The sequence below is a fragment of the Hippocampus bargibanti genome, linkage group LG02 (assembly GCF_051943395.1).
Source record: "Hippocampus bargibanti isolate YZ-2025 linkage group LG02, ASM5194339v1, whole genome shotgun sequence".
Classification (NCBI taxonomy): Eukaryota; Metazoa; Chordata; class Actinopteri; order Syngnathiformes; family Syngnathidae; genus Hippocampus; species Hippocampus bargibanti.
In genome coordinates this window covers 9,350,387-9,377,268 of record NC_142735.1, presented here as the reverse complement: position 1 = coordinate 9,377,268, position 26,882 = coordinate 9,350,387, and the positions used below count along the sequence as shown (strand labels likewise).

Here is a 26,882-nt window from a genome sequence, read left to right as displayed (position 1 = left end):
AATGCTTTCACGTGACTAGAGGCTTGCCATGATGTTACCCTTCGATCCTTGAAAGCAGCATGGAAGAATTTGTGGCCCGCATGCATCCTTGCGAGGGACTTTGAAGGATTTGATCCTTATGACTATTTTGTTTTGGACAACATTGTTTCCATTGGACAGAACATGGGAAGCGAAGTGGATGCAGATGACATCAAGGAGCTTGTTGCTGACCATAATAAGGTCCTCAACACAGAGGATTTGATTTGCCTTCAAGAGGACAAGCAGAAGCAAGCCATTCAGGAGTTGTCATCTGAGGGCGAGGAGGAGGAGATGGCTGCAGCATCAAGTGAGAGCATCAAGGCAATGTTGGCTAAGTGGGGTGATGTGCAGGCTTTTATTGAACAGTTCCACCCCGAAGACTGTGGCTATGAGAATCATCAACATGATGCCTCAGTTTCATAAGACCTTACAAGTCAGAAAGCAAGAGGTGTCAATTAAGAGCCATCAACGACCATCACAAATGTAAATAAAGTGACTTTATTATACAGTGCAGTGTATTTCTTTCATTACAATACAATATCACATTTATTATATATAGAATAAGGTATATTGTGTGTAGTTTAAGGCTTATTTAGCTGATAATTATATTTTATGGAGACCTGGGAACGGATTATTCTCATTTTAATGGTTTCCTATGGGAAATTAATTTTTGGGATACACACTTTTGGCCTGACAAACTCTGGGAACCAATTAAGTTCGTAAGCTAATGCCCCACTGTATATCCCCACGGAGTCTCTAATGAAAGGCAAAAGAAATGTATCAACACCGCAGGCTTTTGGACACTGGTGACATTGAAAAGTATTATTCTCACAATGTCCACAAGGGGGTGGTAGGAGACTTGACTACCACTGCTTGTTTTATGCCAGCGAGCTCCTGATACAAACGCAATGCATAACGTGCACATTTCTTGGGGTGGCCCTAATTTCCGGTCGTGATTTTATCATCAAACATGTGGATTATATAGAGATCCATTGCCAATGTATGTCAGACTTTCAACGAGAAAATTACTTGCATTATGATTATGATGATGATTATGATTATTGTTGAACCAAGTGTATTTGAAAAGTCATACTCTTCTGGAAAAATCCAATATGAATTCAAAATCCATAGCTTTCCAGTCCATTACGCACATCTTAATTTCCCAGACAGCTCTTGTGTTGGATCTCATTGTTGTGCGCCCCCACATACCCACGGTTCGGGTTTTGCCAGTTCACCTATTGACAGAATGCTTTGCAGTCCACCTCCCCTTATTGGCTGAACGGATTTGTGCTCAGGTCAGTGCAATAGAAGTATTACTTGGTGCCAGCCTCTAGCACCTTGGTGCCAAGAACTCGGATGCATCATACAATGACAATCAAGGCTAATATGCAAGTATGTAAGTATGTAATGGAGCCTGTTAGGGTCTGTACTGACTAAAATATCAAAATATTTTTCAGTTATTTCCCTCCAAATAACTAAAATAAACCGCCGTTATCTGTTCTTCGGTTGGTATTCTCACACGCCAATACTCAAATGAAGCCATTCAACACTCGAGCGGATCAGAACATGTTCGAAAGTCAAGCAGTATTTCAGGATTTCAATAATTCCAACTACATCAGGGGCCATCTCAATCCCAGCATGCACCAGAAGACCAGAGAAGACCGTATGGCCACATTCACCTTCCCCAATTTTGTCCCTCACTGGGAAGGCTCCAATTCATGCCCCTGAAATTCCCTAGATCACAAAATGCTGAAGAAGTTCAAGGCTTTCTGTGAGGGTCCGATGTACGTGATCACAGGTGCAATGCCTTATTCAAATGGCCCTCGCCGGATCAATAACTGGGTGTCTGTCCCTGAATACACGTGGTCTGCCTCCTGCTGCCCGTTGTATGAGGCCAAGCTCCCTCTGGCTGTGCGGCCGCTGCTCCCAACATTTGCTGCTGTAGGCAGAAACGACCGCAACAGCGGCAAGGGGATTGTGCCAGTAAACCCCAAATTGAGAAATTTATTGCAGGGCTAGGATATGAGCAAGATGCCTCTGGACGCCCTTGAGGACATCCTGGCTCAGAATGACCAGGTCTGTGGTCACTGATTTTCATCACAAATGTAACTAGTTCACTGCCAGATGTGGAAAACTATGTCCACTCCAGTGCCACGGCTTTTGTCATTGTCACTCGAATTCCAGGACCTATAGAATACGTATTGAGTTTTAGGACTACAGCGGAAGAAACCTTAGACTCTCTTCTTTTATCAGAAAAAAGAGTGAATTCCTAAATTATATATATGGGTCTGGTGTTATATGAGCTTGAAATGACGGCGGCTGTCTAAAATACAATGGAATACATTCTTCTTGGTTTATATAGCACTTTAACAGAGGAAACTGGAATAAAGTGCTGACATGGAAAAAAAGGGAAATGCTGCCCACTTGTGGAAGGGAAAAAATATTGCCAGAGGCCATGGCCAGCCCTTTATCAGCACCCAAACAAGAAATAAAAAAAAACATTAACAAATTTGGGAATGGCGCTCTACGTCATCTTTTCTATTCCAGAATAAATTTGTGAATGGCAGTGAATGACGTAATCAACATGATTATGTTCAGAAGTGATCATTCCAATATTTTCTGAAGGGAACTGATAACTGAAGAGTACAATTGTTCATTTATATTGATTTTATAATAAACGTAAACTACAAATGATTATTTGCTCACTTTTTTCTATTGGTTTTCAACGGCAACTTTAAAGGACAACCGACACCATTTTTTTGTTTCCTAACTGACATCAGAAAAACGTTTTATAGTATCTAAAATACCCAAAACATGCAGGCTGATACTTTTAGTCAAATGCAAAACACAAAAAAAATGAGTTAAAGTGTCCCAAAACTACTTCAAAATGACCTCAGAAAGTTTCAGTTTCAGATGGTCCCGCCCCCTTTTTCGTGACGTCACGCCAGGATGTCTTGCCTTGCTCGAGAATCAAAACACTGGCATCCAGATTTGGAGAAGATGCTTTCTTGTTACTGATCCAGTTATTAATATGATTCAAATAGTTCTGAAGAGGAAAGCATAAATGTTTGCAATCAATTAAAGAAGTCCTTCCGTCTCATTTTGAGTCGTCTGGACTCCAATGTAGCGCCAAGAAACTGCACAAGATGGCGCCCAAGCTCCGTTGGAAATGGGCTGATTTGTCTGCTGGGAATTTGTGTCAACTAGTATCAAATAGTAGTCTTGGTGCAACACACAACGATTCACCATTGTGTTATTTATTTTTTTCCGTCTAATTTCGCCATCAACACGGATCAACACGAAGTTTTCATACCAAACAAAGTACCCGAAATGCATTGTGTGAGGCTTTCTCGGTTAGGGGCGTTCCAGACGTGACATCATGTCAGGCATCGTCATTAACTCGAAAACAAGACTTCCTGAATATTCTGCGCGAGTCTTAAAATGTAAAATATAGCTATATGCCGTGTAATCTTTGTAAAATACGCTCAGTAGAAGTCATTTGAAGTGATGTTACAAATTATGGACACAACTTGTCCGGAAGCGTCGGTTGTCCTTCAGCACCCCCTGGTGTCAATTCTTCACATTTTGAACCGTTGATAATACAGTATGTGCTTTTTTGAAGTTGCTGATACTGATGGTTTACTTGCCTGATGTCCATGCAGTGTAGGTTCGGTAACCAGTTGTTTATATTTGCCTTGTGATTGACTGACGACAAGTCCAAGTTGTAATCCATCTCTAAAAAATGTAACCCGAGAAGTGTCCTGATCAGTCTGAAATGTTTATTTCTCAACGCAGACCATAGAGAAACACAGAGCATACCATTCCTCTAGACACTGTGATTAGTGTCAAACCAAACAGATGTTTTTTCTTCATCAATGAGTACAGGATTTATACAAAGACGAATAACTTAATTTAAAAGATTTACCTTATAGCCGTTCGGGTTCCTTGAAGAGTCATCAGTTGAAGAACTGCAACTCGGGGTAAACAAAAAACATGTCATCCAACAAAATGCTACCACATTCAGTTAAATTCTTTCCACATAACATTTTTTTAAAAACATTGGTGGCTTTTCAGCTGCTCCCCATCGTGGAAGTTCACTCCGCAGGCAGAGCACTGCGTAGAGGCCTTATCGCCGTTGTGAATCAGCTGGTGTCTCTTTAGGTACTCCACTCGACTGAAGCGCTTCCCGCACGCCTCGCACCCGTAAGGACGTTCCCCCGTGTGGATGCGCTGGTGGCGCTCAAGGTTCCCCAGCCGGCTGAAACTGCGCCCGCATAACGGGCATTGGTGCGGCCTCTCGCCCGTGTGTACCAAGTGATGGCGCTCGAGCGAACGCGAGTGTGTAAAACGTTTGCCGCAAGTCTCGCAACAGTGTGGCCTCTCGGCGACGCAGGCGCACTCATGGTTCTTGAGCGCCCACGCGTGACTGAAGGTATTTCCACAATGGGTACATGGGAAAACATTCGCCTCGCCGCCACTGTTCTGTAAATGGGCGCCACCTAGTGGGCAAGGGTGGTCTTCCAGCTCAGGTTCCGTCGTGAATCCGCCTCCACACTGAGGGCAGAAGTGGAGCAGGTCGGGAGCAGCGTCTTCCTCGCCTGCGCTCTCTCCGGCACTTCCCGCAGCCAGCGGCTGCGCATGCTCAGACTCTCCCTGCTCTGCTCCATCTTCTCCACTCAGAGCAGAGTCGCTCTCTCTCGTCTTCTTCAACCCGCCTGACCCGAAGCCGCCACGTCCCTTGGTGCGGTCCTTCACCCGACTTCTGCCTAACTGGTCATGCGGCAACGTGGGCGGATGTGGCTCCGCATGGCCGTCCTGCTCCATGCCATCCAATCCGATGTACTTGGGAGGCAAGCCGAGCTTGCTACGTAACACCACCTGCGCCGCGGCGACAGAGGGATGGGAGGCCGGCAGAGCGGCCTGTTCGCGGCCTCTCTCGGCCCTCAATGCAGACTCTAAGCCCCTCAGCTCGTCCACTGTCATACCGCCCTCCGATTGCCCCACTATGCCAACATCCCAGTTATTTTCTTCTTTCTTGGCGGAGGTGAGGCTCAATGCATGATCTGCCATGACTCCTGAAAAAGGGGCAAATTAGATTTATGCTAAGAGAGACCACTAAGTGTAAAACAATAGTGAAAGTGTGCGTCAGGGCTATTTACCTTCACTTTGGGCTCTGGAACTATCACAGAAGTTGTGGTTTGGCCGCTCCATCTTGAGAGCCTCCTTGATGAGCCTGAGAGAAGCTGGTTGATATCCTTGGTTTTGAGGAAACTGCCAGGAGAAGCACAGAACATAGTCAGCAAATTTCCAAGCAACATCAAGTGGAGAAACCTTTGAGTGTATTGTATTCATCTTATTTTTTTAGCGCTTGTTCATGTCACTGCGTCAGCTTTTGTAAGGCAACACAATTCTGCAATACATTCATGAAACACACATCATCTGGTGTGAAGTATAAAATACTTGTGGAGAAGCGACAATTCATTTTGGCAGAGGACGTGAGTGAGTGAGTGAGTGAGTGAGTGAGTGAGTGAGTGAGTGAGTGAGTGAGTGAGTGAGTGAGTGAGTGAGTGAGTGAGTGAGTGAGTGAGTGAGTGAGTGAGTGAGTGAGTGAGTGGACATTACATTGCAAGGTTAAGTTCAGGACAAACTTACTCAGTGAACATCCACAATAAAGACTGGCTATTAAGACATCATGAAAATAGACATTGGTGGCAGTAAATGTTTGGATTATAGTTTCCAAATTGAAAAATCACCCATGCTGAAGCTAATTAAAATGTGTCTTAACAAACTGGGAATGGATTTGAACAGAAAGGTGCAAGCATAGTGTATAAAAACATACTGCACATATTGTAATGTATGTGTGGTTGATGGGTTGGTGTGAGTTGGGGTGAGTTGGTGAACAAGATGGCGGTTGTGTGTGAGCGTCAGGCTGTGAGCGGTGGCCGGAAGCAGCTCCTGCATGTCAGTGCTCATTGTGTTAATGTGTTGGACTGTTCTCCTGGCATTCAATAAATTGCCGAAAAGGGCGCTGTCGACTTTTCCTCTGTCACAAGTGCAGGTACAGTATTACACAAAAAAAATACAGTAAAGTCTCGTTATATCGATATCGGATATATCGATAGTCCCGGTTATATCGATACTATTTCTATGCACGCACGGAGAAAATTACATGCAAACAGGGTCGGATATATCGATAGTCCCGGTTATATCGATATTTTTTCGGACTCCCTTGAATATCGATATAACGAGACTTTACTGTATTATCTAAAATTGATCCATGGTAAATCGCAGTTTTCCACAATATAGCAGCGGTTGCCCTATAGACCAGAAGATAACATTCCAGATTAAGTGATTTTAACGTCATTCTGATTATGTGTAAAGATCTGTGCTGTTCTTTTGCAATTCACTTGCAAATTGCCGTTTGGAGGCCAACCTATGTTATGTTGGGAAATGGCTCTATTGTAAAACGGTTGGCATATTAAGCTTTGAATGCATGTGCATGGACACGCCACTGCGTGGGCTTTCAATTTGGGCATAGATGACGTTCAGTGAACTTGCGCCTGTTAAGTAGAGCCCTCCCATTACGATTTCAAATCACTGATCCTTTCAAATCCTTTGTCAACTAAACAACTCCAGTGATCCGAACACAAACATCTTCTTCTTTGACAAGTTGCAAAGCAGTGTTGATGATTGTATTGGGTTGGATTTGCCTTTATTAGTCTCGCAGTGGAGAAATTTACATTGCACAGTAGCAAAGTTATGATTTTGTCCTCCTCCTAATCCCTCACCTCCTCTTTGATGCTAGTCATCTCCTCCCCCTCACCGCTGAGGCTCCCCTCCCGTTCGTCATCCTGCACCATGCCTTCCTCAACCTCGTCAGCCCTGGGGACCTGGACCGGGTACCTCCGCCTGGAATTTTTCCCTTCTTCTTGTGCTGTCATCACCACTGCTGCTGCTGGGACTGCTCCTCCTTCACCAACTCCTCCTCTACCTTCCTCCCACGTGCCTCCAGGCCAGCCTCTGCGATAGGCTGACACAGGGTCCTTCTTTGACTTCCCTGCTGAGAAGGGGAAAAAAGATGTGAGGAGAGGAAAGACGGTGCAATGGGAGACTGAGGAGGGGGGAGTGAGTGGGAGGACATGATTGGCAAGCCACAGGAGCAATGGCGGAAAGAAAAAAAAACAGTGGGAGTGAGACTGAAGGAGGCTGATGAGCGCATTAGAGTGACACAGGCTGGTAGACGAGACAATGGAAGGGAAAGACAAGTAGTACATGAAGAGGAGCGGAATGGGGAGACAGCACTTAGTTGCCAAGGTGGATGAGGAGTGTGCAAGACATGACATGGAAGCGAGCAGACAGGAGGTGGCGGGGGCGGGCAAGATGGGAGGGTAGAGCGGGCAGACTAGCGGATGGAGAGGAGCCATGACAGGAGGGACGGAGGAAGAGCTTCAAAGCACAGAGAAAGGAGAGGGTGGTAGAAAACAGATGGAGGAGGAGGCAGAGGAAGAAGGAAGAGAGTGTCAAAGCATTGGATACTGAGAAGGGGCAGGGGGGATGAGGGTGGAATTGTATGTCAAAGTGCAGAGGAGAGGGAGGAGGAGGAAGAAGATGAAGGAAGAAGAGGGGAGAATGAGGAATAGTGATTGTGTTGAAGCGCAGAGGAGAGGACAGAGGTAGGAGGAGGCGGCGGAGGCGGATAAGAAAAGAAGGAGGGAGGGAGGAATAGCACAGAGAAGTGTGCAAGAAGGGGGAGAAGATAAGAGTATCAAAGCACAGAAAGAGAAAGGGGGGAGTAGACAATTGAGGGAGGAGGCTGAGGAAGTAGAAGGAGGAAGAATGTCAAAGCGCACTGAGCGAACGAGGAAAGGAACATGCAGAAGGGGCATGAGGTGGAGGATGAAGAGAAGGGGGGGGGGGGTGATGAGGTCTTGCCAGATGGTTTGCAACAAAACAACGGTGTCTCAGTATAAGCCTTTTTATGTAAACAATAATAATCATACTGCCACAATCAGATGGCAGCCAGTGCAAAAGAGTCCCGTCCACTTACGTTCCTTCTCAACTTTCCGTTTGTGCCGAAATCCCTCCTCGGCCATGGATCCTGCGTTGCGGCGGCTGGCGGCCCACCCGGCGCCGTACATGCGCTCTGTCCTCAGCTTGTTCTCGGTGAGTCTCAGGCGCAGCTTGAGTGCGTCGTTCTCCTTGCGGTGGACGGAAAGCTCCACCAGGTAGTCGGATACTGTCTCCTGGAAGAGTTTGGTGATCTCACTTACTGACGCCCGGATGAGGCCGTCCATGACGGCGGTCAAGTGTGTCTCAAATGTGGTCACTGATTCCTCCATCGTCACAGGGACCGATCACAATGGACGCTGGATATGAGAAAATGTTTGTTACTGGGGTCGCAAGTCATCCAGAGACAGTGCCACGTGGCCACTGGCAAAAACTCAAAAGTACACGATGACACCCCCTAAAAATGCTTCATATAGTGGAACCTTCACATATGGTGTAGATTCATTGATTTTTTTGTGCCAGTTTTGCTGAACACTTAATTTGAATTCCAATTAGGATTGCAGTGTACCAGAATGCAATGTGACTACAAAAAAAATGTTAATTTTGGTAAGCCTGTGTGTATGTGTGCGCGCGTGCGTGTGCATGCGTGTGTGTGTATATGTGTGTGTGTGTGTGTATTTTTTCTTTATTTTAGTTTGGATTGGATTAGTCTTTATTCGTCTTGCAGTGGAAAATTTTCTATTTCATAGCAGCAAAGTTATGAAAGGAAGAGGAAAGGAAAGAAAGAAGTAGAAAACCAAAATACAGGAGCTGCTGGAAAGGCAGACACTTTCACGGCGCCATCTTGAAGTCAATAGAACAAAAAAATAAATAACAAATAATATGAGAACACAAAGACATCTCCTGTCTAACATCTCCTGTCCAACGTGAATCCGCTTCAATTCCAAGCCGCGACAGTTCCACACACACATCGGCGCTCTGAGCTGACACTCCTTTTTTCTCATTGCAGGCTCCTCAAACCATGCACCCATCCAGCCACAGACTGTGCAACAGAGGCGACCTTTCCGCTGAACAAAGCGGGGCTGTGAAAATACTGCCCATTACAAGTGCAAAAAAAGCACAATGGCCCCTTTGGTGTCCAGCGATGACAGTCAAAAGACACCGACATTCCTCCCAATCAAAAACAGTGCTGGCATATTCGTGCTGCCGAAAAGGCGCAACGGCTCAGCACTCGTGGCCAAGAATGCTGAGAAAAAAAAATCTGTATATATTCCACACAATGCACAACAACACAAAGTGACAAAAGAAAACACAAAAACAAGACAAAAACAAAAAGCAAGGCTCGTGAGAGCACTTGCTAACGGCTGCCTACTTGTGCGCCATGTTGGACTTTGGTTTGGTGGTTTAAAACTGCAGTCCACCTTTGAACATATTATTGTTTCATTGAAAAGTCGAAATAAAGAATAATGTGCATTTTTGACAAAGCCAGTGATAAAGTGTGAAGAATGGTTTGTATGTAAACATTTACTAAGTAGAATTTTCATTGAATTTAGTTAGCTACAATACACTTTCATTAAATCATTTTTTTTTACCTAAAGTGCCTCAACTATTAAAAGTTCCAACAGTGCGGAATGGTTGTATTATTTTTGTAGTTTCATGTTAATGGCCTGGCAAGCGCTTTGTTACACCTGTAAACAGTTATAAAGTAAGATGCATTGTATTGTATAATGTTGCAGTATTTTATGTTATTAAATATACATTTTGAGAATAAAACCATTTTCTCAATTTGATGAACAATCAGTCCTGAAAGTTTAAGCATTTGTGTATCATGCTCTGCACGACCATTGACTGACCCATGTGATGATAATGTAATCAGAAAATGGACAAATAGATGGACTTTGCATAAAGTGCTTGAGAACCACGAGAACCAAGATACGTAGATCATTTCTGAATCGTCTTACAACATTAACTTTAACCATAAATAATCGACAGATTGTTTTGTTTGAGGTGAACATAAAATACTGCTACAACTCTGCAACTGTAGTTCACAACCCAGAATAATCTTAGTGGGGTCATCACTTTCTCCATTATCCAATCTGAAGCCATTGTTTTGATTCTCGACCAAGGCAAGACATCTTAGCGTGACGTCACGAACTGGGGGTGGGACTTTCTGAAAATCCCCAATTCACAGCTCATTTTGTTGCAGTTTTAGCACAGTTTGTCGGTTGTCCTTTAAAGGACAACCGACATCACTTTTTTCTTTCCTAACTGACATCAGAAAAACGTTTTATAGCATTTAAAATACCCAAAACACACAGTATGATATTTTTATTCAAATGCAAAACACAAATAAAAATGACTTAAAGTGTCCAAAGTGTTCATCACTTTGCTGCTGTGAAATGTAAATTTCTCTACTGTGAGACTAATAAAGGCATATCCAATATCCAATCCAATATCCAAATCTGCCAAAAAATTGAGCTGCGAATTGGGCATTTTCAGAAAGTCCCGCGCCCAGTTCGTGATGTCACGCCAAGATGTCTTGCATTGCTGGAGAATTAAAACAATGGCTTCAGATTCAGAGAATATGCTTTCTTGTTACTCATCCAGTTATGAATATGATTTAAATTGTTCTGAAGAGGAAAGCATACATGTTTGCAATTGATTAATTAAAGGCTTTCTTCCGTGCCATTTTGAGGCAACATTGGGGGGAAATGTATCACCCAAAAAGAGGCAGAAAATGGCGTCCATGCTCCTGTGAGGAATTAATCAGCCCGTTTCCACAGGCTGATAAATTCCTTCCATGGAGCTTGGTCGCCCTCTTCTGGCGGCTTTTTGGTGCAACATGAGGTTTGCAGACCAAACAAGCATTGACGTGATGGAAGGACTGCTACAATGTGTCCTTTTTTTTCGGTCAGGGGCGTTCCTTCAGTGACGTCACGTACGGACTCGTCAGCATCTCAAAAACAAGACTTCCGGAATATTCAGCACGAGTCTTAAAACGTAAAATATAGCTATATGCGGTGGAATCTTTGTAAAATGCGCCCAGTAGAAGTCATTTGAAGCCATTTTACAAATTATGGACTCAACTTGTCCGGAGACGTCGGTTGTCCTTTAAAACTATTTGCAAAGTATGAGCCGTATATCTGGATTGCAGTGGTGCAAATAATGACACAGTACTGTATTTACATAAAAGCAATTTTCTTTCTTTTAAATGAATAAAACAAATATGGCACGACATTACTGTCACAACAACACGTGGTTATGACAAATATAATTCAACACAATATTGCTCGTGAGGCTTTATCGACCGAACCGTTCGTTTGAACTATTCATTTCCGGTACGCAAAGACTCAAAATGTCAAAACAGAGAATTGTAAGGTCATGCATTCCAGTGGAAATTGAGACATACACGAACAGAGGAGCTGAAACCACTGCCTAACGTTATGGAATGAATCGATTAGCCATCAGGCTAGTTCGCCTTGAAATACTCACTGTGTGTTGAGATGCCTCTGATGAATTCGTGAAAATCGCAGAAAGGACGTTTGGGTTCAACGTTTTCCACGCAGGCCAAGTCCAATTCTAACGCAATCGAAGACGGCGACAAATGAGAGCGCCATCATACTTGTGCGTTTCTTCCCACCACGACTGTATTCCCCTCGCCTTCCAAAAAGCTCTCGGGCGATGTTTGGAGACACTGCGCGTGCTCAGTATTGTCATCGCCATATAGACAAGAGCAGTTGCGCTAAGAGATCACAAAACATTGATGCATTCTGCATTCTTGGCGATATGATCTCTAAAGTCGCATTTCGTTCAAAAATAAATACACAACTACAAAGTGTCATCACGCGTGTCAATCTCGGAGTGTTTGTCTTGAAATGACCACATCCTCCAGGACGGGGCGTGACGCTGGAGGGCTCTTGTGGACTAACTACGTATTTTAAAACACGCAAAAGCAGTCACGGTCTTTCTTAGACATATAAACATCGACCTATATGTGATTTTATGAGCTGAGAAGGACGTCTATATTGCCACCATGTTGGATGTGACTAACTGCAGAAACAAAATAGTTTAATTCGTTTACTGCTTGGAAACGTACTAAACGTTTTCGAATCGGAGCCAAATCCAAGAAAGAAATTGACACTGAACAATTATCCTTGATTCTGTTTGGTCATTCTTGCCAATACAGTTTTATGAATTACAAACTTGAAACAACAACATTGGTAGTCTTCACATTTTAAAACAAATGCTATCCATTTTCGACTGGCTGGTGAGTGGTGACGAAAAGACAGCGGGGATAGGACCACCCGCCACCCTTGTAAGGATCAGTGGTTAAAAAAAGGGATGGATGGGTGAATGGATGGATGGGAAAAACACTGGAGAAAGTTATTTATTGAAATTACAGAAAGTGTATTGTCCCTTTCAAAAATAACACAACCATTCATGTCTTGACCAGTGACAACAAAAGCCCACACTCATATAAGTTTTATAAGGGATAATTACATTATGTATCGTACCAGCATTTAAATGCATTTCAGGAAGTTTGGGTAGCCGCGACTGAACGGCGGCCTCTAATTGACAAGTTATATTCAGTCAATACACCTAGCTGTAAATTTACACAATAACTTGATAGTTCTATGCTACTTCTTTTAAAACATGTGGTGTATTGGTCTACGAACGTTGGTTTTGGGTTGTTTGGATGCACGGGCTTCGCGCACAGGCACTTGCCATCAACTGCGCATGCGTGGAAATGTTTGACACACCTCCCCATGGTGTTCGTACTAGAAGCCCTCGATTAAATATACAATATCGAAAACACGTGTGTCTGCTTCATCAAGACACCACAAAACAGATATACATTGCTATTTACGGTGTGCCAATCCTTTTGAAGGTGGTTGTTGGGGGGAGATCCAGCCGCTCTAATTGCTCCTCTTCTTATTTCAACAGAGTTCCTCGGTCGAGAAATGCCACAAAATGATGTCAAAGCAATGTTTTAAAATTTTACATGACTGGCCTGACGACACAAATAGACAATAATAGGTTATATACCCGGTATATTTTCAAATTTGTGAATCACCTTATGTTTGCAGTAAACATGTCCAACCATCGAATCAAAAGGGAAATACTTTGATTTTGTCGCCCATTTTCCTCATAGGTTGTGTATGATTGTGTTCTATGAAGCATCCTGTGTACAGTAATCAATAGATTACGGGCGCATCCGGCACATCAAATATGGCAGACGCACACACGTATTGCAGCACCCTGTCTCATCTTTCAACATGTCTATGACTCAGAGGTGCTCAGCATCCGGAACCGATCGTTTTTCCAGGCCGAGTTGCATTCTTTTCACAATTTGAAAGAACCGTGAATTGCCAACTTTAAAATCATGCCGATGTTTGTAGTTAACACCAACGTGGCAAAAGGCAACGTGCCGCCAGCTCTTCTCTCAGAAACTACCAAGGAGTTGGCCAAAGCTATGGGCAAGCCTGCACAGGTATGACAACGTCGAGCGAACCCAATCTTAAAAGCTTGTGCCTATTTATTTAACACATATGGATGGAAGACATGCCCATCACCTGTCCTTTTTTATCTGTAACACAGCTATCAGTAGATATGCCTCTTTGCTATGGCTGAAAAAAAATCGACGGTGTGCATTCCAGCCTCGTGGACGTTAATTTTTAAATTAAAAAAATATTAGACTAAACGAATTTTCTGTTACATGACAACCAGTCCATTTCCGTGACAATTTAGAATTGTTAATCTGAATCGCAAGATGTTTTTAAAGCATGTTTATTAGAAATATGCATGCATGACTGCAAGTACACCTTGTTTTAAAAATGCCTAATTTTTTTAATCCCTTTACGGTCGCGGCGCGGGTTGTAGCCGATTCCAGCTGTTTTGGAGGAGAATGTGGGGTACACATTTAAAGGACAACCGACGTCTCCGGACAAGTTGTGTCCATAATTTGTAAAATGGCTTCAAATGACTTCTACTGAACGTATTTTACAAAGATTCCACCGCATATAGCTATATTTTACGTTTTAAGACTTGCGCTGAATATTCTGGAAGTCTTGTTTTTGAGTTGGTGACGAGTCCGTACGTTACGTCACTGAAGGAACGCCCCTGACCGAAAAAAGGACACATTGTAGCAGTACTTCCATCACGTCAATGCATTTGGCTGTACTTGGCTGGTCTGAAAACTTCATGTAGCACCAAAAAAGAGACAGAAGAGGGCGACAGAGCTCCATGTAAGGAATTAATCAGCCTGTGGAAACGGACTGATTAATTACTTAGAGGAGCTTTGTCGCCATTTTCTGCCTCTTTTTGTGCTACATTTCCCACCCCCAGATACGTCAAAATGGCATGGAATACATTCTTTAATCGATTGCAAACATGTATGCTTTCCTCTTCAGAACTATTTGAATCATATTCATAATTGGACGAGTAACAAGAAAGCATATTCTCCGAATCTGAAACCAGTGTTTTGATTCTCGAGCAAGGAAAGACGTCTTGCCGTGATGTCACAAAATGGGGGCGGGACCTTCTGAAACTGGCCACTTCCCGGTTCATTTTTTTTGCAGATTATGGACACTTTAAGTCATTTTTATTGGTGTTTTGCATTTGACTAAAAATATCATACTGCGTGTTTTGGGTATTTTAGATGCTATAAAACGTTTTTCTGATGTCAGTTAAGAAACAAAAAAGTGACGTCGGTTGTCCTTTAAAGGACAACCGACGCCTCTGGACAAGTTGTGTCCATAATTTGTAAAATCACTTCAAATGACTTCTACTGAGCGTATTTTACAAAGATTCCACTGCATATAGCTAGATTTTACATTTTAAGACTCACACTGAATATTCAGGAAGTCTTTTTTTCGAGTTGATGACGAACCCCTACGTGACGTCACATTTGGAACGCCCCCTGACCGAGAAAGTGACACACAATGCATTTTGGGGTACTTTGTTTGGTCTGAAAACTTCGTGTTGATCCGTGTTGATGGCGAAATTAGAAGAAAAACACATAAGGCGCTTATAAATGAAATGTATTAGTATTATTATTATAAATAATGCAATGGTGAATCGTTGTGTTATGCACCAAGACTCCTATTTGGTATTCGCTGACACAAATTCCCAGCAGACAAATCAGCTCATTTCCAACAGAGCTTTGGCGCCATCTTTTGCATTTTCTGGGACACTACATGCTGTCATTGACGGCTCGAATTGACATGGGAGTACTCCTTTAATCGATTGCAAACATTTATGCTTTCCTCTTCGGAACTATTTAAATCATATTCATAACTGGATGAGTCACAAGAAATCATCTTCTCCGAATCTGAAGCCATTGTTTTGACTCTCGAGCAAGGCAAGATGTCTTGGCGTGACGTCACAAACAAGGGGGCTGGTCCTTCTGAAACTGGCCATTTCCGGTTTCATTTTGAAGTCGTTTTTGGACACTCTAAATCATTTTTATTGGTGCTTTTCATTTGACTAAAAATATCAGCCTGCGTGTTTTGGGTATTTTAGATGCTATAAAATGTTTTTCTGATGTCAGTTAGGAAACAAAAAAATGGCGTTGGTGGTCCTTGAAGTGGTTGCCATCCAATCGCAGGGCATACATCAATATTCACACTCACGCCAAGGGAGAATTTACCTGCTATGCCTGTTTTTTTTATATGCAAGGAAACCCCACGCACAGGAAGAACATGCAAACTCCACGCAAGCATAGAACGCTGCAGCTCTGCACCGTGAGGCTGACGTCCGAATCAGTCAACGACTGTACCACTCTTATTTAAAACAATATATTTAAAATATATTCAACATTTATATTGTAACCTAGACCGCCACAGGTCTTTACCAAAACACGTCTCACCCAATTTTGACGTTGCATTCAAAATATAAAGCCATTGCAATCTACTGTACTGTACTGCAAATTTCCCCATTATGGGACGAATAAAGATTTTCTGATTCTGTACATATTTCAGCGTCGGCACCCCATTGATTTTTGCTTTACAAAGACTTTGAAGAATGTAGATATAAAATACTGTTGGGATAAAGGCTCTGTTATTTGCTCTACACAACATAATTAACCCAGTAAAATTAAAATATTAAAAGGATTGTCATAGGGACGGAATGCCTATATCTGGTAAACTGGTTTCGAAGACGGGCTGTGGCGAAAAAGCTACTTCACAGGGCGCTCGAGACTTTGCTATTTCGAGTCATATTTAGCAAGTTATTATTTTTATTATAAATAGGGATACAGCTATTAACATCATATTCTTGAAAGGCCCATCTATCTTTTGGTAAAGTGATCTATGCTTCTGATGACATTTGTAGTTCCTCAATACTTGAATTTCATAACTGTTCATGCATAGTTTTAGTACAAATGGATGACATTGTGTGTGTGTGTGTGTGTGTGTGTGTGATGTTAATTAACAGAACCACCCATGTTTTCTATCTATTTTTTCATGCATCAGTACGTTGCTGTGCTCATCAACACAGATCAGATGATGATGTTTGGAGGGGAGGGAGACCCTTGTGCACTCTGCTCCCTCCACAGCATTGGAAAAATCAGCCCTTCTCAAAATAAACAGTACTCTACTCTACTGTGTGGACTGCTCAACAAACACTTGGGCGTTTCTCCTGACAGGTATGCTCACCAACAATTATTATGAAGAGTTCCGATGATTAGCAGGCACAGTAGCATGTAATCGTCTGTTCACCATTCATGCCTACAATCTCTCTTTTTGTCAATTTCAGGATTTATATTAATTTTGTAGACATGGATGCGTCCAATGTGGCCTGGAACAACTCTACTTTTGGCTAAGATGGAGGTTGAGGTCCTCAAAGAAAACATCATTCAAGCAGGAATATAGAATTAAAATTAAATAACCAAGAAGACAAACATACCCGATCATAGTTTGTTGATTGACTACCTGGCACTTGTTTAGACAGTAAAGATTTGCATAAATATTTCCCACTTCATTAAAGCACATTTGGTAGAACAGAAAATTGTTTCATCAATGTTTTTTCCTTCCCGAATTGTGTCTTCCGCGCATTAAAAATACATCAACCCTGATCTGGAAATATTTGAAGGGAACTTCAGGAAAGTTACTCCTGAGACGTCTTAATGAAAGGATGTTAAACAAGAAGGCTCATGTAGTACAGAATCAGACTCAGAATCATCTTTATTGCCAAGTATGTAGAACACACAAGGAATTTGTTTCCGGTAGAACACGCTGCACTAGTATCGTCGTCAAAAAAACTGCTAAGTGGCACAGTATTGGAATACATGTACAGTACTGGCAATATGTATTCAGGAAACAAAACATATGTAGAATCAGAATCAGAAAGCGTTTAATAGTCCCATAATGGGGAAATTTGGAGTCCACAGTAGCAATTTGAAAGCGGCTGGTGGGTGAAAAGATAAAAAACAAAGTATTCTAACCATAATAGAAATGTCAGAGGACTGAAATGTAGCTTCAGGGAGTAGTCTACTGCTCCCCCAACCTTAGAGCAGGGACCCATTAGGGCAGAGGTCTGGCAAAGTGTGTATCTCAAAAATTAATTTCCCATAGGAAACCATTAAAATGAGAATAATCCGTTCCCAGGTCTCCATAAAATATAATTTTCAACTAAATAAGCCTTAAAACTACACACAACATACCTTATTCTATGTATAATAAATGTGCTATTGTATTGTAATGAAAGAAATACACTGCACTGTATAATAAAGTTGATGGCTGTTAATTGGCACCTGTTGCTTTCTGACTTGTAAGGTCTTACGAAACTGAGGCATCACATTATCATTCATGTTGATGATTCTCATAGCCACAGACTTTTCTGGATGGAACTGTTCAATAAAAGCCTGCACATCACAAATTCTTCCATGCTGCTTTCAAGGATCGAAGGGTAACATCATGCCAAGCCTTTTCTATCAGCTAAGCAGCCGGCAGACACGTAGGTGTTGGCAGAGATTTTATTACAACAAAAGGCGCGAGTCCGATGATTCCACGGACCCGACAAAAGTAGGCGGGCGGGGGCGATCCGTCCAGCCTATCAAGCTAGGAAAAATAAAATGGCACGTAGGGGTGAAAAAAAACACGCGGTGCTGGAAAGCAACAAACCTACACGATCACGGCTAACAATCACCTCGGGCTAAGCAAACTCTTGTGCTGGCAAGTCCAAGACACTGTCGAGGCGTCGTAATGATGTCACTGGTGAGGTGACCGCGACTCGTTGAAGAGTCCCAGTATCGGTGATCATGGAATTGGCATCAGCTGGCGGAGGACGGGAGCGGCCAGCCCCGCCCCAGCGGTCAACTCGCACGTGACAATTTCGGTGTCATTAGTCACGTGAAAGCATCGACTAAATAACGCCTTTGTGTAAAGCTTTCAGGCGAAGGATGGTAGCAATGGTGGACTTAGCATAGCGGCTTCTTTATTTGTAGAATGGTAGGAGAAAGTTACTCTCAGGGAAGTGACACACAGCGTGGGAAATGTGTCAGGCTGAGCGGTGTGCACCTGTGACTCCACAAACGCACACCTCGTTCGTGTTTCTCAATGATCTTCTTCTCCTCGACTGTAATTTTGTTTTGTGTCTTCTTCGACTGAAGACGAGCATGTGGTGGGGTCTTTTTTGGTCCCATAACGGCAAAAGTATCGTTGAAGACGATCGACGTGTGCACTCATAGAAAGGGGGTGTGGAAAGGTAGGCCGGCTGGGGCGCCGTTCGGTCGTGTGCTTTGGTGTTCTTCCGCCGCAGATTACTCCGCCAGCCATGGTGAGAGGTCAGTTGAACAAGTGATCACAATATACTTTTATTGACTGCAATTGCTCATTCCGTATTTTAAGTAGATTTGAAAAATAAAAAAATGCCCAAATAGTGAAAAAGGAAGTTATAGCAGTGATTATCTTAAAGAAGTGTATGTGTATGTGTATGTGTGTGTGTGTGTGTGTGTGTATATGTGTGTTTGCATTGGATTGCAGTTTTAAACTTGTCAATACATAAATGGTGTAATCGAGTGATATTCTGATGTAAACTTCGGGTAAAGTTTTAGTGAGCGTTATTCTAATTTGTAAATTCATTTTAAGATGGGTAGAGATAAGGGGTTTTCAAATCTTAAAAGATTGTCTGAAAAAAATCCATGCATTTAACTGTTCGGGTCATATTGTGTGTGTGTGTGGGGTGCGGGATTTGACATCTTTGGTCGGGATGGGGCAAAATTGGGAACAAAAAAATAATAAAATAAATTGGAAAATATTACATGTTTTGCTTTTGCTCTTTGTTCTGTAATTTCTTGACAAATCTACTGAAAGCAATACTGAAAGAAAACACCAGCAGTGAATAGCACAGAGAACAAACAAAAGACAGAAGTACAAACGTGAAAATAGTCTTTTACAGACAACTGCATATGCATTCTTGTAGGAATTAGAGTGCAGTCTTCTCGTGCCTGCACCTGATGTTTGTGGCTTTGGGCTACAATTTTTGCATATCTTCTGTTGTTTTGAACCAATCCAGGAAGCCAACTCATCATTTGTTTACCTAAAACAGGAGTGTCAAACTCATATTTGTCGCGGGCCACTTTGGAGTTATATCTTTCCTTGGATGCCTGTTATGGCAGTGAAACCGAATACTGTACATGTTTAATCATCACATCATATCTTTACTTATGCACTAAAATGTAATGTATTCCGCCATTTGAAATTGTTCACTATTTGTTTGTTGTTTACTCAATTAATCCTCAAGTGGGTGTAAACAGGGTAACACAATTACTGCAAAATTTCACTGTTTACACATGACAATGTGAAATTTTGGTACAGAATTCAGCGAGGCTCATGTAAGATTAGATGATTTACTTTTGCAGACCACAAAACTAACTTGACTGGTCGAATATGCCCGCAGGCCTCAGTTTGTTTGGAAAGATTTACAATAGACGAATAATACAAATTATACAGCGACCCATTCATCCATCCATCTTCCGCCACTTATCCGGGGTCGGGTCGCGGGGGCAGCAGCTTCAGTAGGGAAGTCCAGACTTCCTTCTCCCCAGCCACGTCTTCAGTTCGTCCTGGCAGAATCCGAGGCCAGCTGGGAGACCTAGTCTCTCCAGCATGTCTTAGGTCCTCCCCGGGCTCTTCTGCAGGTGGAGCGTGCCCGGAACACCTCACCAGGGGGGCGTCCAGGAGGATTCATCCCAACCGCTTCACATTCGGCTGCGAAACGCTCCAGAGAGAGTTGGAGAGCCCCTCTTGAAGACCCAAACAGTACCACATCATTTGCAAAAAGCAAAGATACTATAATGAGGCCACCAAAACGGAATCCTTCAACGCTTCGGCTACGCCTAGAAATTCTAATTTCTAAAGGTTATGAAGAGAATTGGTGACAAAGAGCAGTCTTGGCGGAGCCCAACCCTCGCTGGAAACGATTCTGACTGACTACCGGCAATGCGAACCAAACTCTGACATCGCGCGTGTAGGGTCTGAATGGCCCATATCAGGGGTTCCTGTACCCCATATTCCCGAAGCACCCTCCACAGGTGCAATTTAACATCAAGAAAGATTATTGGGGCTGGTGAATTTCCACATCAACATCAGTTTAGCCACTTAAAGGGATTCCTAGTGATGGAGACAATATCACTGACACAATAACAAGCAAAAGTTGATCAGAAGAGTTCTCTGGGAAAAAAACATTCACCCAAAAGACTTTTACCAGTTACATTTCCACTTGAGGCATTTTAAGAACCAGTGACTAAATAATATTAATATTTCAGAATCAGAATCAGAATCAGAATCATCTTTATTGCCAAGTATGTAGGACACACAAGGAATTTGTTTCCGGTAGAACACGCTGCACTAGTATCGTTGTCAAAAAAACTGCTAAGTGGCACTATACATATATATATATATATATATACATATATATACATATATATATATATATTTGTTGCAACCCCCCCGCCACGCCCAAAGATAAAAAGAAGTTGCTCCTCCTTTCCCCAGCTTCTAGATCTCAGTCAGTTCTGTTTTGAAGAACCCATAAGACATCGCATGAGGAAATCATGCCGATTTTTGTTGTCAACACCAACGTTGCTAAAACCAACCTGCCAGAGTTTTTTTTTTGTCAGAACTGTCCGAAGAGCTAACGAAAGCTATGGGCCATCCCGACCAGGTACGACAAAGCCTATGTGACAAATTGATGACCCGATGCCAAACGTGGTTATTCCCCAACAAAATCTTTGGCCCTTTTTTCGTTTGACAGTTCATTGCTGTGCATGTCCATGCGGATCAAGTTATAATGATTGGTGGAAAGGAAGATCTATGTGCACTCTGTTCCTTTCACAGCATTGAAAATATCAGCTGTGATCAAATCAAGCAGTACTCAAAACTGTTGTGTGGACTGCTCAACAAACAGCTTGGCATATCTCCCGACAGGTAATGTTACCTATACTTTGCATTGAGTTTAAATGGTGACTAAAATGTGCACACTATTCTTTCCTCATTGTCCACACTCATCAACACATTTCTCCCTTTGTACGTTTTTAGGATTTATATAATTATAATTATAAGTTTGTGGATATGGATCCTTGCAACATGGGCTGGAACAACAGTACTTTTGGCTGAGGTAGAGCTTGAAAACCGTTGCTACTGTTTTGAAGAGCCATTGTTAAAAATGACCAAGAATCAAAAAGAAACAATCGTAGTGTGGCGGGCACTGGGACCGGGCATCTCACCCAGCAGGTGTACGGGAGGGGGCGGGTTTATTGTCACATATATTTCACTGCAGTTTCGGTTTTACTTCACTTTCTCCTTGTTAGCAGTTGGAATAAAGACGTACTCCAATCGACCGTGTGTTCTCATTCCTCAACTGCTACACTGGTGACCCCGACGTTCGAAATGTTCATGACAGCAGACGAAGAGATATCTTCCACGGCCATGCCGCCACGACCGGCGCCTCAGCTCGCAGTTGCCGCCTACGCCGCGAAGCTGCCCGAGTTTTGGAGTAGCGACCCGGCTTCGTGGTTCCAACATGTGGAAGCGCTTTTCCACCTACGAGGCGTCACGACAGATGAGCCGAAATATTATCTGGTCGTGGCGTCTCTCAACGAACAGACGACTCGTCGTGTGCTGCCTCTCTTGCGTGCACCTCCACCGAGCGAAAAATACGCAGCGCTCAAACACCTGCTGCTCCGACGGTTCACGTTGTCGGCCTCTGAGAGAGCAGACAGGCTTCTTTCTCTTCCCGGACTCGGCGACGGAACAACAGTGGACCTGATGGACAAAATGTTGTCGCTACTGGGTTCGAATGACGGCGGATTCCTGTTCCCCCACGTGTTCCTTCGCCAGCTACCGGCCTCTGTGCGCGCCGTGCTAGCCAACTCGACGTGCCTAGCCACCGGAGACTACCGAGGTTTGGCTGAAGAAGCGGACCGGGTGCTGCTGGCGACACGGAGGTTCGCCGTGCAAAGCGTGACGGCCGAACCCCTCGGCGGAGCGGCAGCGAACATCGACCCGACCCTAGTAGCCGGAGTGGTCACGCGGAAGCGACACGAGAAAGCCCTCTGTTTTTTCCACCAGCGGTTTGGCGCCAAGGCCCGACGCTGCACACCACCCTGCACCTACGAGGCTCCGGGAAACGCCAGCGCCGGCACCCAATAGCGGCCGTGGGTGCCGGCAACGAAAGCGAGCTGCTTTTTATCACAGACTCCTCGTCAGGTAGACGTTTTCTGGTGGACAGCGGGGCACAAGTAAGCCTGCTGACGCCCACGGCCTCGGACAAGACGGCAGGTGGATGTGGGCCTCCCCTGCGCGCAGCTAACGGCTCGCCCATCGCCAGCTTTGGCACCAGGTCGGTAACTGTGTGTTTCCACGAACGAAAATTCGAGTGGGACTTTATTGTGGCCTCGATTACAGTTCCGATAATCGGCGCGGATTTTTTATGCGCTCATGGACTGCTTGTGGACATTGCTAACCGTCGTTTGATCGACGCCATCTCTTTCGCCACTTTCCCATGTGAGGCTGGAGGGCTTGGAGCGTTGACGCCCGCAAATTATTTAACGTCAGGTAACGTTTATGAACGCCTGCTGACCGATTATCCGTCGTTAACCACACCCGCCTTTTCCAATGCCGATACAAAACACGGGGTACAACATTTCATTCCCACGGTTGGCCCGCCAGTTTTTGCCCGCGCTCGTCGCCTCGACGCGGCAAAATTGGCAATGGCGAAAGGGGAGTTCGCGACGATGGAGCGCTTGGGCATCGTGAGGCGTTCCAACAGCCCGTGGGCCTCACCATTGCACATGGTGCCCAAAAGTGACGGTTCTTGGCGGCCGTGCGGTGATTTTCGTCGGCTTAATACTGTAACCACACACGACCGTTACCCAATTCCGCACATCCAGGACTTTTCCGCACGTTTGGCCGGAGCCGTGATCTTTTCCAAAGTTGATCTCGTTCGCGGTTATCACCAGGTTCCGGTACGGGCAGAAGATGTGCCAAAAACTGCAGTAATAACCCCTTTTGGCCTCTTTGAATTCCTCCGTATGCCTTTTGGCCTGAAGGGGGCGGCACAGACCTTTCAGAGACTGATGGACTCAGTCTTGCGAGGCCTAGATTTTGTGTTCGTCTACCTCGACGACATTCTTGTGGCCAGCCCTTCACCAGAGGAACACCTGTCGCACTTAAGGATGGTTTTCAAGCGTCTTGATGTGTATGGCCTTATCGTTAACCCTGTGAAGTGCCAATTTGGTTTGCCCAAGATCGATTTCTTGAAGCACCGCATTTCTCCACAGGGTGCCATCCCCTTACCCGCCAAAGTGCAGGCTGTGGTGAATTTCCCCCGCCCAGCCACAGTTAAAGCTTTGCAGGAGTTTTTGGGCATGATAAATTTTTACAACCAGTTTCTTCCTCACGCAGCCGACCTCCTACAACCCCTCTACGGCGCCTTGAGAAAAAAGAAGGCTAATGACCCAGTCGAGTGGGCCCCGCAACGAGTGCAGTCCTTTGAACGAGCCAAGGAGGCTCTTGCGGGTGCAACTCTTCTGGTCCACCCGATCTCAACCGCACAGGTGGCCTTGACTACCGACGCGTCTGATGTTGCCGTAGGGGCGGTGGTTGAGCAGCTTGTGGAGAACGAATGGCAGCCCATTGCATTTTTCAGTCGGAAGCTGCAAGATAACGAACACAAGTATAGTGTTTTCGACAGAGAGTTGTTAGCACTCTATCTTGCAACGTGCCATTTTCGTTTCCTCCTCGAGGGGCGCCGGTTCACCGCCTACGTAGATCATAAACCCCTTACATTCGCCATGTCCAAGGTGACCGAACCGTGGTCGGCCCGACAGCAACGGCATCTAGCGGCTATTTCCGAATTCACAACAGACATTCGGCATGTGGCCGGCAAATGTAACCCTGTGGCCGATTGCCTGTCGCGCACGACTGTTTGTCCAGTCCAGCTCGGGGTGGATTTCTCAGAGATGGCCACGGCCCAATCTGAGGATCCGGACATCCACGAACTCAAGGCAGCAGGCACGGCCCTGAAACTGGAGGAGGTGGCAGTGTGTGAAGGGGGTCCCGCTCTCCTCTGCGATGTGTCTACGGGTCGCACTCGTCCCGTGGTTCCGCAGGAGTGGCGTCGGCGAATTTTTGATTCAATTCATTCTGTTTCACACCCTGGCGTCCGGGCGTCAGTCAAACTACTTGGGGCCAAGTTTGTCTGGCCTGGGTTAAGAAAGGACGTCAGGAAGTGGGCAGCTGCATGCGTGGCATGTCAGCGCGCCAAAGTCCACAGGCACACCCGGGCGAACCTAGAAACTTTTCCGATTCCGGCCAGGAGATTTGACCACGTCCATGTGGACCTGGTCGGGCCCCTCCCTCCTTCGCAGGGTTGCACACATCTCCTCACTATGGTCGATCGGACCACTAGGTGGCCGGAAGCTGTCCCCCTGTCCTCCACAACCTCGACAGACATTGCCCGCGCATTTCTGTCATCCTGGGTCGCACGTTTCGGCACGCCGTCCGATATCACTTCGGACAAAGGCCCCCAGTTTGTGTCCGAGCTCTGGTCGGCCATGGCGCAGTCCTTGGGTGTGCAGGTACACCGCACTATGGCCTACCACCCACAGGCTAACGGGATGTGTGAACGTTTCCACCGGTCACTTAAAGCCGCGCTACGGGCCGCACTATCGGACGGTAACTGGGTTGACCGGCTTCCGTGGGTCCTGCTCGGGTTACGTTCAGCTCCTAAAGAAGACCTTAACGCCGCTCCGGCAGAGTTAGTACTCGGTCAGCCACTCCGCATCCCTGGTGAATTCCTGCCTGAAGCTTCGGGTGCACCTTCTTTCCCCCTTTTGCCAGGGGAGCCCCTGGCTCCAGCACCATTTCACCACGGCGTCCCCAAAATATTCGTTCCGTCTGCTCTCAGGTCAGCCCGTTTCGTCTTCGTGCGTCATGATGCCCACCGCTCTCCCCTCCGGCCGCCGTATGATGGCCCGTTTAGAGTGCTCGAACACGGGGAAAAGAGTTTTGTGCTCGATATGGGTGGGAGAAGGGAGGGCGTTTCTATAGACAGACTCAAGCCGGCTCACATAATTGCAGGCGAGGACGTTTCGCCGGCCCAGGTCCCACGTCGCGGACGCCCTCCAAAACCTCCAGCCTCTCCGCGGCATGCCAGGGTTGAGTGTCGTTCCCCCACTCAGTTATCACCCGGATCACCTGCCCGAGCAATTTCACCTTTACCACCGAACGACGGACTGCATAGTCGTTGTGGCAGGCTGGTCAAGCCCCCTGCAAGATTTTCGCCTTGACTGTCCTTCTGGGTGTTCTGGGGGGGGCTGTGTGGCGGGCACTGGGACCGGGCATCTCACCCAGCAGGTGTACGGGAGGGGGCGGGTTTATTGTCACATATATTTCACTGCAGTTTCGGTTTTACTTCACTTTCTCCTTGTTAGCAGTTGGAATAAAGACGTACTCCAATCGACCGTGTGTTCTCATTCCTCAACTGCTACAGTAGCTTACTTGATTTCATGCAGATTTGCGCTGGTCTTGCCCTCCTACAATAAAGCATGTTTTCTTATCGGTTGTCTCTTCTCATTGAATGGCATTGAAAATTGTTCCAAGTTACAGGTCCCATCTCAAGTGTCTTTATTGCAAAGTGCCAAAAATATTCACTCCTCAAAACATTGTAAGTCTCTTGTGACCTGTCCTGCCGCCACATTAAAAAAGTGCCTGCCTTTTTTTCCCAACCAATCGTAATGAAAGACTGCTTTTTGTTGTCATTCTGGAAGCCAGTACATTAAATGTACATACAGTATCTATAGTTAGTTTTACACAATATAAATTGTCATGGACTTTTACAATCAGTCGCGATGGAAAAGTACACAGATACTTTTGGGACACAAAAATAAAAATAAGTAAAAATCCAAATTATGATACAAATAATTTGAACAGATCATAGAACTATCAATCAACTACAAATAAAAGCAAAATGAGTTGCACCTCCAAAACTATGCAAGAACTTGAGCACTGTTTGTCCTGCATTAGCAGTTACATGGCACAAGTTTGACCTCCAATTTAGCTTGTGAACTATGCCTGAACTTGAAAAATAAAGCTTTCCTTCACCTCGTCCCCAAGTGTAGCCATTTTAGAGTGTCTTGGTGATCATTGGCGCATGCAAATTTTACTCCCTCCCTATTGGGATTTATATCCGGAGAGCAGATGCTTTTGGTGGATGTCTTTCCAAGGCTCGAAAACATGTGTGAATGCATAAAAAAGATACGTACTAGATGTAGTATCATAGGTTTTTACAATGCCATTTGATTCTGACGTGAGTCGGGCAGGGCTTCAGGACATTCAGCGGATATGACCAGTGTT

At 44.7% G+C, this 26,882-nt stretch overlaps 2 protein-coding genes and 1 pseudogene across 3 annotated transcripts; 2 read left to right on the top strand and 1 right to left on the bottom strand.

Annotated features, from left to right (window-relative positions):
- Positions 1-3,783: 3,783 nt before the first annotated feature.
- Positions 3,784-11,924, bottom strand: LOC148901472 (uncharacterized). Of its 2 annotated transcripts, none has more exons than XM_088987596.1 (5): positions 11,518-11,924; positions 8,066-8,384; positions 6,807-7,078; positions 5,178-5,289; positions 3,784-5,093 (listed from the first exon to the last, which is right to left on the bottom strand). In XM_088987596.1, the coding sequence occupies exons 2-5, from the start codon at positions 8,355-8,357 to the stop codon at positions 4,069-4,071; spliced, it is 1,701 nt and encodes a 566-aa protein (XP_088843722.1). In that variant the 5' UTR covers positions 8,358-8,384; positions 11,518-11,924; the 3' UTR covers positions 3,784-4,068. The 2 variants fall into 2 exon arrangements, with proteins under 2 accessions (XP_088843722.1, XP_088843732.1); XM_088987606.1 differs by having other exon boundaries at positions 6,807-7,075.
- A 1,393-nt stretch (positions 11,925-13,317) lies between these two features.
- mif (macrophage migration inhibitory factor) lies at positions 13,318-17,769 on the top strand. The gene is made up of 3 exons (XM_088987586.1): positions 13,318-13,516; positions 16,497-16,669; positions 16,780-17,769. Exons 1-3 carry the CDS (start codon positions 13,409-13,411, stop codon positions 16,844-16,846), a joined length of 348 nt encoding a protein of 115 aa, XP_088843712.1. The 5' UTR covers positions 13,318-13,408; the 3' UTR covers positions 16,847-17,769.
- A 3,310-nt stretch (positions 17,770-21,079) lies between these two features.
- Positions 21,080-22,329, top strand: LOC148901470 (macrophage migration inhibitory factor-like; annotated as a pseudogene).
- Positions 22,330-26,882: the final 4,553 nt, after the last annotated feature.

Bases quoted from the DNA above. Each gene is read 5' to 3' on its own strand.
- mif (XM_088987586.1), top strand. From the start codon at position 13,409: ATGCCGATGTTTGTAGTTAACACCAACGTGGCAAAAGGCAACGTGCCG. The intron at 13,517-16,496 runs GTATGACAACGT...TTCATGCATCAG, and splicing joins CTATGGGCAAGCCTGCACAG to TACGTTGCTGTGCTCATCAA. The intron at 16,670-16,779 runs GTATGCTCACCA...TGTCAATTTCAG, and splicing joins TTGGGCGTTTCTCCTGACAG to GATTTATATTAATTTTGTAG.
- LOC148901472 (XM_088987596.1), bottom strand. From the start codon at position 8,357: ATGGAGGAATCAGTGACCACATTTGAGACACACTTGACCGCCGTCATG. The intron at 7,079-8,065 runs GTAAGTGGACGG...TCCCCTTCTCAG, and splicing joins ACGGAAAGTTGAGAAGGAAC to CAGGGAAGTCAAAGAAGGAC. The intron at 5,094-5,177 runs GTAAATAGCCCT...CCCCTTTTTCAG, and splicing joins TTCCAGAGCCCAAAGTGAAG to GAGTCATGGCAGATCATGCA.